The sequence below is a fragment of the Haemaphysalis longicornis genome, unplaced genomic scaffold (genome assembly GCF_048455015.1).
Source record: "Haemaphysalis longicornis isolate Haplotype H1 unplaced genomic scaffold, Haemaphysalis longicornis Haplotype H1 scaffold_6, whole genome shotgun sequence".
NCBI classification, from domain to species: Eukaryota; Metazoa; Arthropoda; class Arachnida; order Ixodida; family Ixodidae; genus Haemaphysalis; species Haemaphysalis longicornis.
In genome coordinates this window covers 34,496,487-34,512,670 of record NW_027526407.1, presented here as the reverse complement: position 1 = coordinate 34,512,670, position 16,184 = coordinate 34,496,487, and the positions used below count along the sequence as shown (strand labels likewise).

Sequence of the window (16,184 nt, the reverse complement as noted above, 5' to 3'; positions counted from 1 at the left end):
TCTCGACCAGCTTCGTCCGACTCTTCCGGTCTGTCCTCAGCACCGGTTGCTCGTCGTTCTGGAGCTTGCAAAGAACCGACCGACAACAGGCAACACCCAGCGCAAGCAAGCACCCTCTGTTCTCTGTCAGAACACCAGACTCTAAAACGTGACAAACTCTCCTAGCTAAGTGTCTATCCCAAATTTGGACCGTCTACACCAAGAGGCCCATGCGGGACGTAAAACTCTTAAAAGAAGAACTCACACTAAGTGTCAAACGTAACACACGAACTTAAAGGATAACTAAGGTTGATTACTTGAAATCACGCGGTGCGGAAATAATCAACTGAGGCAGCAAATGAGGGCAATAATTTTGCTCCCATCTACCTGCTACGCTAAAATCTGCTCACGAAGAGGCGAAATTAAACGAAAGACACGGGGAGGACGAAGGCGGCCCTACTTAGAACGGCCGGCCTAGTGCGTCTGCGTTACCGGCTACAGAGCACGCAAACTTCTGCACTGCCCACACGACGCAGCCACATTCCTTTCCAGAAATAATGTAAGCCTCTTCCTTGCAAGTTAGCTTGCGGCTGAAGTACAAACTGGTCGTTCCCAGCCGTTCGCATACTCTTGGCATAGACAAACTGGTCGTTCCCAGCCGTTCGCATCCTCTTGGCATAGTACAGCTTCCATGCCACGATTGCTCGATCGCACTGAATAACGAACCTTTCGAAAAGTCGGGGACCGTTAGAATTGGCTCCTCGCTCAAGGCTCGTCTCAGCGCTTATAACGCGTCCTCCTACTTTGTGCCCCATTTCACCTTTACTGGCTCCGTCGTTCTGAGAGCGTCAGTAACGGACTAGCCTGTGTGGAGTAATCTCTCACATACGCTTAGCCATATCCAGTAAAACCCGAAAAAGTCCTTATCTCAGACTTAATCGTTGGTCGGGGATAGCTTACGACTGCGGCTACTTCGACGACTGACGGTCCTCATCGGCCGCGCTACCACAACCTGCCTTTGTTACGTCACGTCGGCGCAACTTATGCGACACTCGACTGTTTGTCTGATAGGCCTGCTTCTTTGCGTCTGCTCAGCACAACTCGAAAGTTCTCTACTTGCTCCTAGCCGTGAGCTAGAAAAGCTGGCGACATCGTCGAGATAAGTAGGCGTACTCTGACAGGCCACGAAACACCGATCCATTAGTTTCGACTCAAAAGGCCACACGGCGCGCGTTTGATACCGAAGCTCAACTTGATGGGACGGACTGGACGAACGGGGATACAAAGAACGCAGCGTTACAACTAGCTCTTCCCCACAGGCTAGTTTCGTTATTCGAAACGCGTTCTCTTTCCCCGGTCATATACAAGCCTCGCAAAGCTGACGCCCGTAATCTCGCGCGGAGCTGACTTTAAGGCCAACACAGCGGCAGGCACGCATGCCTCCCAATCGCGTTTCCGCTCAAAGCAGAAAGCTCTGAACGTTCGCTTTCGCTCTGGGGACCTTTGCTCCACTAGGTTGGAATGCGGGTGAAAGTGCCGCCCCTTGCTTTCAAGCAAGTCATCATCACGAACTGGGGACAACGGCGAGTTCGCCTCGCAACGCGCGGCCACCTGGGTTAACCCGCCGATGGGGGTGGCGCAACCCGCTTCGGCCGACGGCGGCTCCACTAAGCTACTGCCAGAGCTTTCGGTCCGCTCGCCGCTCGGCCTTCGTTGCTCGCTCGTCTCTCGTGTCCCGTTCGCAGGCTTTGCCACAACATCGCCCGAGTCAGAGCTCGCACCCGAAGGAACACCTGGTTCCGGGGGCTCTAGCGGCTTCGTCTGGCTAGCCTCACCGTCAAAACTCTCACGCGAAACCTCGCTATCTCGCGCACTGTGCGCGATCCTGTTGGAAGCCGTCTCTGAGGCCTCCTCTGATTCTGAGCGTTCTGCCGAGATCGTTGAATCCGAGACCGACACATGAACGCGATCAGCGGACCCGCACGGCCCTCTATCGGACGTCTCAGCAAGTGCGTTATCTACTTCAGGTACGCCATTGCTCTCCGAGACGGCGGTATCATCATCATCATCATCACCAGCCTACCTACGCCCACTGCAGGGCAAAGGCCTCTCCCATTATTCTCCAATTACCTCGGTCCTGGGCCAACTGTGACCAATTCATCCCCGCAAACTTCTTGATCTCATCTGCCCATCTAACTTTCTGCCGCCCCCTGCAACGCTTGCCTTCTCTAGGGATCCACTCTGTTACCCTTAATGACCAGCGGTTATCTTGCCTTCGCATTACATGCCCTGCCCACGTCCATTTCTTCTTCTTAATTTCTACTAATATGTCTTTAACACCAGTTTGCTCCCTGATCCACTCCGCTCTCTTCTTGTCCCTTAATGTTACAACTATCATTTTCCGCTCCATTGCCCGCTGAGTCGTTCTCAATTTAAGTTGAACCCTCTTAGTGAGCCTCCAAGTTTCTGCCCCGTAGGTGAGTACCGGTAAGATGCAGCTGTCATACACTTTCTTCTTAAGCGACAATGGAAGGCTGCTATTCATTATCTGAGAATGTCTGCCATATGCACCACACCCCATTCTGATCCTTCTAATTATCCCTGCCTTATGGTTGGGATCTGGGGTCACAACTTGGCCTAAGTATATATATTCGCTTACCACTTCCACTGCCTCGCCATCTATCTCAAACTGCTGTGCTGTCCCGAGGTTATTGATCATTACTTTAATTTTCCGCATATTAATTTTCAGGCCCACGGTACTACTCTGTTCGCCCAGTGCGGAAAGCATGCTTTGCAATTCGTCCCCCAAGTTACTTAGCAAGGCAACGTCATCAGCAAATCTGAGGTTACTGAGGTATTCTCCATTAACCCTTACTCCCACCTGTTCCCAATCCAACGTTCTGAATACTTCTTGTAAGCATGCTGTGAATAATATTGGAGAGATTGTGTCTCCTTGTCTGACACCCTTCCTCATAGGTATTTTACTGCTCTCCCTATGGAGGATGATGGTAGCTGTAGACCCATTATAGATATTCTCTAGTATTCTTACATAATGCTCATCTACCCCCTGGTTCCGTAATGCCCGAATGACTGCTAGGGTTTCGACCGAGTCAAATGCTTTCTCATAATCTATGAAGGCTATATATAGGGGTTCAGTATACTCAGCGCACTTCTCTATCACCTGATTGATCGTGTGATAATGGTCCATTGTTGAATAACCTTTACGGAACCCTGCTTGTTCTTTAGGTTGACTGAAATCTAAGGTTGCAGAGATTCGGTTAGCGATTATCTTGGTAAATACCTTGTAGACGACTGACAGTAAGCTGATCGGCCTGTAATTTTTCAAGTCCTTCATGTCGCCTTTCTTATGGATTAGGATGATGTTAGCGTTCTTCCAAGATTCCAGTACCATTGCGGTCATTAGGCATTGCGTATACAGTTTTGCCAGTTTTTCAAGTACAATTTTTCCGCCATCCTTCAAGAGGTCTGCTGTTATCTGATCCTCATCAGGTGCTTTGCCACCTTTTATTTCTTTCAAAGCCTTCCTTACTTCTTCGGTCGTTACAGGTGGGATGTCTATCTCCTCTGAACTACTGTCTCGTTCGGCATTATCCTGTATGTCCCGGCTACTGTACAGATCCCTATAGAACTCCTCGGCCACTGTGACTATTTTATCCCTATTTATGATGACATTGCCTTGCTTGTCCTTAAGTGCATACATCTGATTTTTCCCCGCGCCAAGACGTCTCTTCACTGCTTTCAGGCTACCTCCGTTCTTTACAGCGTATTCGATCCTCTCCATATTATACTTCCGTATGTCAGCTGTCTTACGGTTATTGATTAATTTCGAGAGCTCTGCTAGTTCTATTCTGTCAGCTGCGGTAGAGATTCTCATGGTTTGCCGTTTCCTGTTTAGATCTTTCGTCTCCTGAGAAAGTTTACCAGTATCCTGTCTAGCCTTATTGCCCCCGACTTCTACTGCACACTCCGTGAGAATGCGTGTAAGGTTGTCGCTGGCTTCCTGTGTCGTAAGCTCGGCTTCCTCGTTAAGGGCGGAATATCGGTTCTGCAGCGCGATCCTGAATTCTTCTACTTTACGTCTTACTGTTAGCTCATTTATCGGCTTCTTACGTACTAGCTTGTTGCGGTCCCTCCTCAAATCTAGCCTAATTCGAGATCTTACTATACGGTGGTCACTACACCTTACCCTTCCGAGCACTTCCACATCCTGCACGACGCCAGGGTTATCGCATAATATGAAGTCTATTTCATTTTTGTGCTCCCCATTCGGGCTCCTCCAGGTCCACTTCCGACTCTCCCGTTTACAGAAGAAGGTATTCATTATGCGTAGGTTATTCCGTTCTGCAAACTCAACTAGTAGGTCCCCCCTGCTATTTCTACAGCCCAGACCATAGTTCCCAACTGCCTTGTCTCCAGCCTGATTCTTGCCTACTTTAGCATTGAAGTCCCCCATAACTACGGTATACTGCGTTTTTACTTTATCCATTGCCGATTCCACATCTTCATAGAAGCGTTCCACTACTTGGTCGTCGTGGCTGGCTGTGGGCGCGTAGCCCTGCACCACCTTGAGCTTGTACCTCTTATTGAGCCTAATTACAAGACCTGCTGCCCTTGTACCGCTGACTGTACAGAGACTTTACCGCTGACGGCGGTACAGTCTCTGTCAACTTCATTCACTACGAGCTCACCGGATTTCTCTGTCGGCCCTGTCGGCAGCGCTTCGACCTTGAGCTCGTTTTCGCGTAACAGCGGATAGGAAACCGGGGACAACGTACTCTTCGTGTCGCCCGGCTCCGTTTCTCCATCGAAGGGTTTCACGGAACGCGCCTCAGCCGCTTGCGGTTCGACTAACCTACCGCGAGAGTTTTCGTTCGGCTCGCAGTTCGAGCTACGTTGCTCGGCGTCCTTTCGCGTCTAGCTCGCTGGGGAAGAGTCAGGTTTGTGCGAGACCTTCCCCGCTTGCGAACTGGTAAGTGCCTTGCACTGGCCACTGCTCGCGGACTCTGCGCGCTCTTTATTTCGAAGCGGCCTCTCTGCCTCCTCGCCGTTCCCGCTCTCTTGGCTCGCTTCTCTGGCCAAGAACACGAGTGCGGTTGCTTCGCGTTTGGCCTTGGACGCTCCGTCTTCCTGCCCTGACCTGTCCACAACGAACGGCGGCCGTTGGTCCTGACTTCTCGGACCGCTCGCTTGAACCGTTGGACAAGTCACGCTAGGCGCCGGCGAACCCTGCCGGAGCTGCGACTCTAGCCTCATCAACTCGAGCCACTCGAGCTGCCTTTCGGCTTCCCGTTTCTGCCTTTCGGCTTCCCATTTCTGCCATTCGGCTTCTTCGCGTTCCGGCGCTCTTTCTCTTCGGCCTCCTCGCGCTCGCGGCGCTCTTTCTCTTCGGGTTCCTCGCGCTCCCGGCGCTGTTTGGCTTCCTCGCGCTCCCGGCGCTCTTTAGCCTCCTCGCGCTCACGGCGCTCTTTCTTTTCGGCTTCCTCGCGCTCACGGCGCTTTTTGATACCATCCCTGGCCTCATTAACTTCCTCAGCCGTTACGTTCTCCTTCCGCATGATCTCAAGGATCGCATGCTTCCGTTTCGCACGGCCTAAGTCAAGGCCCAGCTCCTCGCAAATTTCAATGAGTTCCTTCACTTTAAGGTCCTCCATCGTTTGCACTGGCCTCTTGCTGCTTACCCCTGCTAGAATTCCCTTGCCGTACCTATACTACCGAACTACTAGCAAGGCACGCGCAAGTAATTCTCTACGCTCCTTTGTTTACCTCTCGGCACTAGCTCTGGTTTCAACACACTTTCTATATGCTTGAAACACTCAAAGCTATACACAGTGCTTCACACAGCCCTTCTCTACACTACCATAACCTGTGCTAGAGAAGTCTGGTGAACTGAGAGAAAACGTTGAGCGCTTACCGCACTAGGTAGTAGCCGTTGCCAGTCGATCCCGCAGCTGCCATCCACTGTTGGGTATGAGGATCCCACCGCTGCCACCACTGTTGGGAATGACGATCCCACCGCTGCCGCCAGGTTGGGAATGACCATCCCAGGGCGGTCGCCAAGGTTGTGACTCCCATCCAGCTCGTCACCGATGTTGGGAATCAGCCATCCCGACGCTGTCACCGCTGTTGGGACTGGGCCCTCTCACCGCAGCCTCCAACTGTTGCGACTGGCCATCCGAGCGCAGTCAGAGGTGCAGCGACGTTGCCTTGCTCCGTCCGCTATCGACGCGGCGCAGAGCAGAGCGAAGAAGTTCTCGAGCCGACGAAAACTTAAAGTAACATTTATATACAGTATGTACAGGGTAAGCAAACGTTACATGACTCGCACAAAGGCGACAGCACCCTTTTCACTCGGTGCTTCCGAAGAGACTTATGCCGGAGAGAAGCCGCCGAGGAATGCCGACGATGAGAGCCTCCGGGCTTCTTTTATAGCCAGGGAAGTTCGTTGTGGCCCCAAGAAGTTCGAAAAGCTCCAATCAGGGCTCTCGCTGCCTGAAGTTTGAATTCCGACGAATGGTAGCGAAGCGGTGAGTCAGCTGCGCAGCCAATGGGGAAAGGGAGGGCGATGCGCCCGCCGTCTCCGTGACCTCGCCTCCGGGCGTAGCGACATGCCCTTGTTTGGTCGTTCTCCGATGCGGGATTCGGCCGCGCCGCAGCGTTCTGGGATGCGGGATTCGGCCGCGCCGCAGCGTCGAAAGGGAGAGGCGTGACTCAGCCTCGCTGTCGGCGCGTCGCCTCGTGCAACGCCTTTGGGCCAGGCGCTCTGGCACAACAATACCCACACGGGGCATAGTGCGTCCTCCGCAGTGTCTGATAGCATACTCTAAATGGGCAAATCTTTTGCCGTACATTTACCCCCCGCGGACAAAAGGAGCCATCCTGGTGACCTAAGGGCAAGATAAAACCATCGGTTCGTGGTAAGCCTTGAGATGGTCAACGTGCACAGTTTCGGGAACGCGACAATGAAGGTCCGGAGACAACGTGAGCGGCTCAACTACGTCGTTCACTGGGGATGCGCGCTAGATTAAACGGTAAGGGCCATGACATATTGACAGTAGCTTCTGAGCAAGACCAGGAACAGCCGAGGGTATCCACAGCCACACAAGTGAACAGGCAGCGAGCTCAGGGGGCGGTGTTCTACCGTCGTGACACTGCTTCTGGCGAGATTGCTCCTCGGAAGTAAAGGCCCTGGCGAGCTAGCGACACTCTTCGGCGTGCCGAGATGCCTGGGACACGGGGGTACATTCAGATGCATCTGGTCGGTACGGCAGGATGGTGTCGAACGGACATGACGGCTCGCGGCCGTAGAGGAGAAAGAAAGGCGAAAACCCCATATTTGCTTGAGTGGCGGTGTTGTACGCACAAGTTACGTACGGAAGAACTTGGTCCCAGTCGGTGTGGTCTGCCGAAACATAAGTTGTTAACATATCGCCCAGTGTCCGATTAACTCTTTCCGTGAGCCCATTGGTCTGTGGATGGTAAGAAGTGGTGGTGCGGTGGATAACGTTGCACTTTGCGAGGAGGGCTTCAATTACTTCAGATAGAAACACACGGCCTCTGTTGCTGAGCAACTCTCTAGGGGCACCGTGACGAAGAATGAACCGGCGTAGGAGAAATGAGGCGACCTCACGGGCGTTAGCGGCTGGTAGTGCTGTGGTTTCAACGTACCTCGTTACGTGGTCTACTGCGACGACGGCCCAGTGGTTTCGAAAACCGTGTAGGGGAGCGGCCCATGCAAAGCGATTCCTACGCGGTTGAAAGGTCGTACTGGACACGGCAGGGGCTGCAACGGAGCCGGCGGTTTGTTTGGTGGGGACTTATGGCATTGACATTTTTCGCAGGAACGGACGAACTTGGTGACAAAAGTGTACATTCCACGCCAGTAATACCGCATGCGGAGACGTTGGTATGTCTTCAGTACACCAGCATGACCACACTGCGCATCGGCGTGAAAACATGCTCAAATGTCTGAACGGAGATGGCAGGGAATAACGAGGAGCCACTTCCAGGCGTCTGCGTTATAATTTGCTATCTTCTTTGAAGGATCCGTCTGGTAGCCTTGGAAGGTGGGCCCTTCGCTTACAAGAGTACGATATTCGAGTGCTCTATCGTACTGGCCGCAAACACACCGACGCCGAGGCGCTCTCACGCTCTCCTGTGACCGCCGACAGTGCGTTTTTGTCGTCCATAGACGGAATTCTGTCCTCTCTGTCACTTGACGACATGCCTCGCGAGCAGCGCAAGGATCCCTGGATAACTTCTCTTTTGGACTTTCTGACAAAGCCTGCTTCGTCAAACCCCCCTCGAGCTGTGCGGCGACAGGCCACTCACTCGCTATTCGTGACGAGCTTCTGTACCATCGAAATTCAAGGCTACCAAACAACTGGAAGGAACAGCCTTGCTCTGTTTTCAACCAATACCACGAAAAACCACAAATAATTTGACGTTTTGATGTTTGTGGGTTCAGAAGGGCTGCTGGGGCTATTTATTTACATTCAGTGGTGGTGAGGTGAAATTATAGCTCCCTTTTTTATGAAGTGATCCCATTTTTGTTTACGTCCGCAGTGTGTTTGCGAAGGCATTGACATTGTATTTCCTATTCCTACGTGAGCCAACAATACCTATTGCCATTAGTATCTCGTAACAACTTCTAAGAAGGAAAGGTAAAAGTGAGGAGTGTATATGTTAATCTAAAATTTATGCTGATGCAATGACGGAAGCCATACAGTCAAAATACGTGCCTACAAAAGGGTGAAGTTAGGCATGTCACCACATTTCTGAGGCGCATCCCTCTCGCATTGATGACGTTGTCATAAGATAAGAGAGAAAAAAGTAAGGGATGACCTAAAAACTCTGTTATAGTAGCAGTAGAGCAGAAATTAAAGCTGCTGGAAAAATGTCTAAAAATAATAAGGGCCATATTTACGACAGCACTTGGATTACGAATGAGGACAAGCAGCCCTCCCGGGCAGCTCACTCTGCTCTCTAGGTGGTGAGGGAATATAGCCGCGCTTAAAATACTTTTAGCCTAACGCTAAAAACGATTCGGGTGTTGTAAAGAAATTGCAACGAGAGTTGAGTTCACGAATCTATGTAGCGGTGACACATTAGTAGACTTTATTACATCACGATCCGTGATACAGCCGCTACTCATCGTGTTGCTCAAAAACACGAATATATGCAATCGCTCCTAGTCAGTCGCGTAATTAACACTCTAGAAACCTACCACCAGGGGAATGCAATAACGGCTACAAAAATAATAATTACAAAATGTGATATTTTTGCAACAATTTGAAACAAGAGTTCAGACAAAAAATTGCAGATGACATATAAATGCTCCGACTGTGACAGGATAAATACACCCACCAAAAGTCTCATGCAAACAAGTCGTAGTTTCAGTGTGAAAATACTATCTTGTTTCACCGCCGAGGGTATTGAGGAAACATAAGAAGCTTGCTACTACCTAAATGATGTCAACTATTGTGACAGTGTGTCACTAATTACCAACATACACGCAGACGAACCCAGAAGGGTGTATATTTAATTGAATATAAATTTACTTCGCCAGACGCGACAAACATACCTTCGAAGCTTTGGCCGGATGCCGGCCTTTATTTAGAATTAAGGTGGGCAAGCCATATAAGACAAATGCTGCACAATATATAAATATATATATATATATATAAGGTTAGTAGAGACAGAGACAAACCAGAAAGACGTAGAAAATAAAAATAAGTTTACTGACGTTTCAGGGAGAGGACTCCCTTTCTTCAGAGTACAAAATAAGTTCGTTTCAGAGCTATATATATACAGAAAATGTAGCAAGCGCGAGGGCATGGTAAGAGGAGGGAGAGTTTGTACAAATGGATCATGGTTGGTGGGTAGCAAAAGAATGAAGAGAGAGCGGGAAAATTAATTACAAAAAGTATAATAAGAACACACAGACACGCGGTACGAGCTTGGAAAAAAAGAGAGAGAGAGAAGAACCAAACACAGAGAAAAAATAATAAATAATTAAAAAATAAACAATAATAAATAACAAGGTAATTTTCCTCCCCCATGGCAACGGGGGTGAAGAGGGGTCAAAACAAGATATGCCCATGCCCGTGTTTGACATGGGCAAAACGATTAGTGACGCGGAACGAAGACGTTCCAAAGAAGCTATTGCACACATAGGGCCAACATCTGCACACATAGGGCCAACATCTGGGCAGGTGTTGGCCCTATGTGTGCAATAGCTTCTTTGGAACGTCTTCGTTCCGCGCGACTAATCGTTTTGCCCATGTCAAACACGGGCATGGGCATATCTTGTTTTGACCCCTCTTCACCCCCGTTGCCATGGGGGAGGAAAATTACCGTGTTATTTATTATTGTTTATTTTTTAATTATTTATTATTTTTTCTCTGTGTTTGGTTCTTCTCTCTCTCTTTTTTTCCAAGTTCGTACCGCGTGTCTGTGTGTTCTTATTATCCTTTTTGTAATTAATTTTCCCGCTCTCTCTTCATTCTTTTGCTACCCACCAACCATGATCCATTTGTACAAACTCTCCCTCCTCTTACCATGCCCTCGCGCTTGCTACATTTTCTGTATATATATAGCTCTGAAACGAACTTATTTTGTACTCTGAAGAAAGGGAGTCCTCTCCCTGAAACGTCAGTAAACTTATTTTTATTTTCTACGTCTTTCTGGTTTGTCTCTGTCTCTACTAACCTTATTTTTTCGCGCTCTGTGTGAGTTTTTATCTTTTCAGTCTATATATATATATATATATATATATATATATATATACAGAAAGATAGGTCAGCAGTCTACAACGCCAAAGGAGGCATAGGGGTATGGTTAGGCTCTTTTCTTTTTCACTACGGTTAATTAAGTAAACATTTTTTTTAATTATACAGAAGAAAGAAAGAAAGAAAAACATTCGACATGTAATCGAAAGGCGTGGGTTCGGTCCCCACTCTGGGCGCGTGTTTTTCTTTCTTTTTTCTGTATAATTAAAAAAAATGTTTACTTAATTAACCGTAATGAAAAAGAAAAGAGGGTAACCATACCCCTATGCCTCCTTTGGCGTTGTAGACTGCTGACCTATCTTTCTGTATTTCCTCAACGAGCCCCTCATTTCCTTACTATATTATTCTGCGAAAGCCTAGCGAGGGTCTCGGTTCTGGCAGCCTTGATGCCTAGGTAGCATAAGAGGCCTTCCCGCCAGTAACCCGCTCATGACAGGCTGTAGACGTTCGAGTCACGCCCCGGGGGTTAAAAAGAAGGTCCCCTTCTCCCCGTGTAGTCAGAGTGGCGCTGGCTACCACCCTCAAGCGTCAGATACACTTCTAGTAAATATAAATAGCCCAGAAAGTGAAGGAGAACACAGTCGCCCAGATAGCCGAATTGGTAAGGCATTCGACATGTAATCGAAAGGCGTGGGTTCGGTCCCCACTCTGGGCGCGTGTTTTTCTTTCTTTCTTTCTTCTGTATAATTAAAAAAAATGTTTACTTAATTAACCGTAGTGAAAATGAAAAGAGCCTAACCATACCCCTATGCCTCCTTTGGCGTTGTAGACAGCTGACCTATCTTTCTGTATTTCCTCAACGAGCCCCTCATTTCCTTTCTATATTATTCTGCGAAAGCCTAGCGAGGGTCTCGGTTCTGGCAGCCTTGATGCCTAGGTAGCAAGAGAGGGCTTCCCGCCAGTAACCCGCTCATGACAGGCTGTAGACGTTCGAGTCACGCCCCGGGGGTTAAAAAGAAGGTCCCCTTCTCCCCGTGTAGTCAGAGTGGCGCTGGCTACCACCCTCAAGCGTCAGATACACTTCTAGTAAATATAAATAGCCCAGAAAGTGAAGGAGAACACAGTCGCCCAGATAGCCGAATTGGTAAGGCATTCGACATGTAATCGAAAGGCGTGGGTTCGGTCCCCACTCTGGGCGCGTGTTTTTTCTCTTTCTTTCTTCTGTATAATTAAAAAAAAATGTTTACTTAATTAACCGTAGTGAAAAAGAAAAGAGCCTAACCATACCCCTATGCCTCCTTTGGCGTTGTAGACTGCTGACCTATCTTTCTGTATTTCCTCAACGAGCCCCTCATTTCCTTACTATATATATATATATATATATATATATATATATATATATATATATATATATATATATATATACAAATATATATAAAAAGAGTGAGATGAGGCGCCTTTGTACAGTACGCAGTAAAGAGTCAACCATCAAAATGAGCCACTAAAATCGCTTCAGAACTGAGTTATTCTTGTCATTTTATTCCATAAGAAAGTGAAAGGTTTTAGTATATTCATCATAAAGGAAAAGTGCGAAAAATAAAAATATAGGAACATCAACAGTGATAACATAACAACGGTAGTATCCAGGGCATGTTGGTACTCCATAGAAAAATATAATTCCGCAAAAAAAGAGATACACTGACGAAGTAAAGAACGGACGCACATGGCGCAAACTTCGAACTCACCAATAACAATATTATTGGCGATAAATATGCAATGCTAAATACAGGAACGCTTTGTTATTGTGTCCTTGGCGACGTTACTAATATCACAAAAGCCACCCTTTTGCACTTGATAATACCGCAATAGACAGTTTTACTTCAGTTCCTAGTAAATGCAGCACTCGAGATTTCTTCGAGTACTGAAAAGTATGGCAAGTAACACATCGCCCGTCGCAGTGGTATTTTTGTTCGCAAGTTTATTATTCCCACTTTATGTGCCCTTCGAATTAACCTGAATAAAGTTATTCAACTTAAGATATAGGAATACTTGTAGAAAGAACAATTAGAAAGTGTGTATCCCATGCAGAAACAAGGGCATATATTGTTATTCAAGCGACGTGGTAACTTACCTCGCAGTCTGGCTTGCTTTCGTTGATTTACTGCACTAATTATACCCGCAGCGAGAGCACCGAAGGCCAACGCACTACTAGCGACTCCAAGCCCGATTGCTGCGGCATCCTCTGGGCCTAGGCGAACGTGGACAAACAAACAATTGAAATTTCGCTACATCCAAAACGTTTTCTATTATAAACTTGTACTGGACTGACTTACATTTCAGCATGCCTGATTAGGAATATTTTTATAGTTCCCGTCAAATTAGGAGTGAAGATTTCGTGCCTGCTATTTTCAACGTAACAACAGTACACGCACTGACGTTACCACGAATCTAGTAAGAAGTCACGACGTGCATTACTGAAAATTCTGACTATCATGCAAAGCAAAAGACAGTGACATCTTTTCGTATACAATTCTTTGATTCTATTAATTTGTAATAATTTAAACTGCAGTGAAGTTGCATTTGATTAGTCGCTTTCGAACGTATAAGTAGAGTTGATTGTGGCGGCTTCACTTTACCATCTAATACTCGCAATATGAGTCTGACTATCCAACATGTGTCATTACACTCCTTAAAAAAGAGTTCTTTTAAATATTTCGGCAATATATAAAATATTTAACGAGACATTTTGAGTTAAGGTTAAGAATCCAGGAGTTGCGCTTCGGGCAATTTTATGGTTTATTTAGAAGGGGATATACTACCACGCGAATTCGATGATTCGACAGCACTCATGCGGTGCAGCCCCCCATCGAAACTGAGACCATTTTGTAAAGGTTTACACGGCTCATTCTTCCCAATGTTCCACGCGTTACGTTGATAAATGCTAAAAGCAAAATAAACCTTGCTAATCATGCGAATACTTGCGTGCTCCAAAATTATTAGTACTCAAGGAGCCTTATCTGTGTTTCCTTGCGTCGTGGTCTTTCAGTACTTTTAGTACCTCTGCGGTGCATAACGCATCCGAAGAAAATTCAGGCATCTCCACAAAGTGAATCATGACGAGTGGGCCAAGCACTGGGGATTGTTCTTACCGTAAATCACCCGTGAGAGTCCTTACTGCTGCTAAAACGATTTCCATTCAATCCAATCCAATGCAATCTAATGCTCCTCACGCATGCGCAGCACGTTTCTCCAAGATCTCGCCCTCTTTCTCTCTAAGCTTTTGTGAACCTTTTATTTTGTTCTTGTTAACCTTTTGGAACATTTTGTTCCCAGATATTTCGATTTACATGGTGCTGTGCCGTGAGCATGGACGCCGGAAGCCGGACAAGCTTAAGCCTCAAGATGCTTTGCCCCTAAAAACGCTTATCGAGAATTCTAAAATACAGTGTAAAGGCGCGTCTATTGTGCCCAAATACTTTAACGCTGTCTGTTTTATGCCATTACTGGGACGCACCGTTGAGTCTCTTGTTTTGGATGGCAGAAATTACAATTCGCCTTACCAGGTTAACCCTTCCTTTGGTAAGCATTTCGTTTATGGAAAAGAGTACGCTGATAAGTCTGCGAACCTGAAGCACCCTCAGCCTCTTGTTTAGACGTAACATTCTTTTGCATTTCTTCTAGTCTAGCTACACTTTTATTGCACAGCGGCAGCCGGATAATATATCATTAGCATTGTTGATATTATATTTCCTCTTTGTTTTAGTAGGTTATGCACCTTGCCCACTTTTCACATATTATGTGACTATTCCAGTCCGTCTTAATTTACTGTTGAGAACTCGCGAACCTCGCTAGACTTTTCCGTAATATACTTAGTCTAACAATGTGCGCATAAGAATTTTGGGAGTCTTTACGGTACGTTACATCCAAAATACCTTGGAAATGCAAAATTGTCGCATATGAGCGCCTACATCATTCTGTCAGAACAATTTTATTCTTTACGGTCCATGAATTTTATTGACCCATTTAATATTTACTTCGTCTTTCCTGTATTGTTTACGCAAGCGACAGCAACATAGATTCGGTTAATTTATATCGATAGTTCAAATCAATTCATGTTGCTCCTGGTATGTGGCACTTTCATTTTCCTGTGTTTCTTTACATGTCCTTCTGTTTACGGCAATATTTTATTACTTTCCATTCTTCGAGTTATTACTCTCACCGCCGTGACTAAGTTTTTTATTATGGCAGATATTTTAAGGCGTGGTGATTCTGCTCTATATGGAAATCTCATACGTTGCCTAAATATTTGTCGCCATTCTGTGAAGCCGCTGTTGCCTTCGCCTCGCTTTCAAACAATATAGGGAAAAAATTGCATTATAATAAATTGAAACCGCTTGAGTCAAACTTATATTGTTCTGTCATTTCATGCTCATTTAGATATCTTTCGTTTTCGGAAGAACAAAGTAATTATCCTAATGGTGTTCCGCAAATACATCAAGACCACCAAAATAGGTCTTTAGGCTGCCTATTCATGTTTTTCACCACAGCTTTAGCTGCCTGGTTTTCATACGTGTTTACGTTAAGCTATTTTATCACTATCGCACCGAGCGCAGTGTTTACTCTGCACGTTGCCGACCTTATATACATGTGGAAACTAGGGACAGTATCGACCTGGTATCCATCAGGTGGTGGAAATGCGTATGCTGCTTTTACTTAGAATTCGTTTTTACGTCTAACCAAATCGCCATGACCATCTCGATAACGCTGAAGGACTAAACTATCAATACGAGGGTCAGTGATACTACCCGAAGCCAAGTTATTTCTCGGTGCTCCAGGTAGCACGATTTACGTCTACAATTTAACACTTCAGACGTTGTTTTTTTACTTCGCTACGGCGATAACATCCTTTTTATTATTGGGGACCTCTACCATCTGGTATGGCTTGAATGTGTGTATCGTCAAAAATTGTGAAACATTTGTCCACTAAGGTAACGACATGACCAAACCAAATTAAGTATGACAATGCAGTGCAGTATGGCAAACACTAGTAATAAATTACTGCACTTTAATGCCTCATACCTATTTTGGACATCCCTGTTCTTGTCAGCGTGTCATGTATGAGGACATTCCGGTCCCGTAAGCGTTGCAAAAACCACTCATATATTTCTCGAAGCCGCCGCTATTTAGACGTCTTGATTTGGTGCTACAATTACTTAGTCTTATTGTGGGAAACTGTTGAACTTTCTTTGTGATTACATAATTTTGTCTGTCCACCACAGAGTACCAACACACCCCCTGTCATTACGAAGTTTTTTTAGCACTTCCTAGCGTAAAGCATTTCAGGAACGGTAGCTGCAACCTCCCTGTTAGCACAAGTGTCAATGTGTAACCTTTGAATCAGTTCTTTGGTAGCATACCATGGAATGCAGTTCCAATCCAAATTAAGGGGACAAGGTA

General features: G+C 46.7%; 1 protein-coding gene across 2 annotated transcripts in view; it reads right to left on the bottom strand.

The window, feature by feature from the left end:
• Window positions 1-16,184, bottom strand: part of LOC144141484 (uncharacterized) — a 94,648-nt gene that overhangs the window by 25,140 nt on the left and 53,324 nt on the right. For both annotated transcript variants that reach the window (XM_077673039.1, XM_077673040.1), the window contains one exon: window positions 12,859-12,975. In XM_077673039.1, coding sequence (XP_077529165.1) covers window positions 12,859-12,975 — 117 coding nt within the window. The remainder of the gene's footprint in view (window positions 1-12,858; window positions 12,976-16,184) is intronic.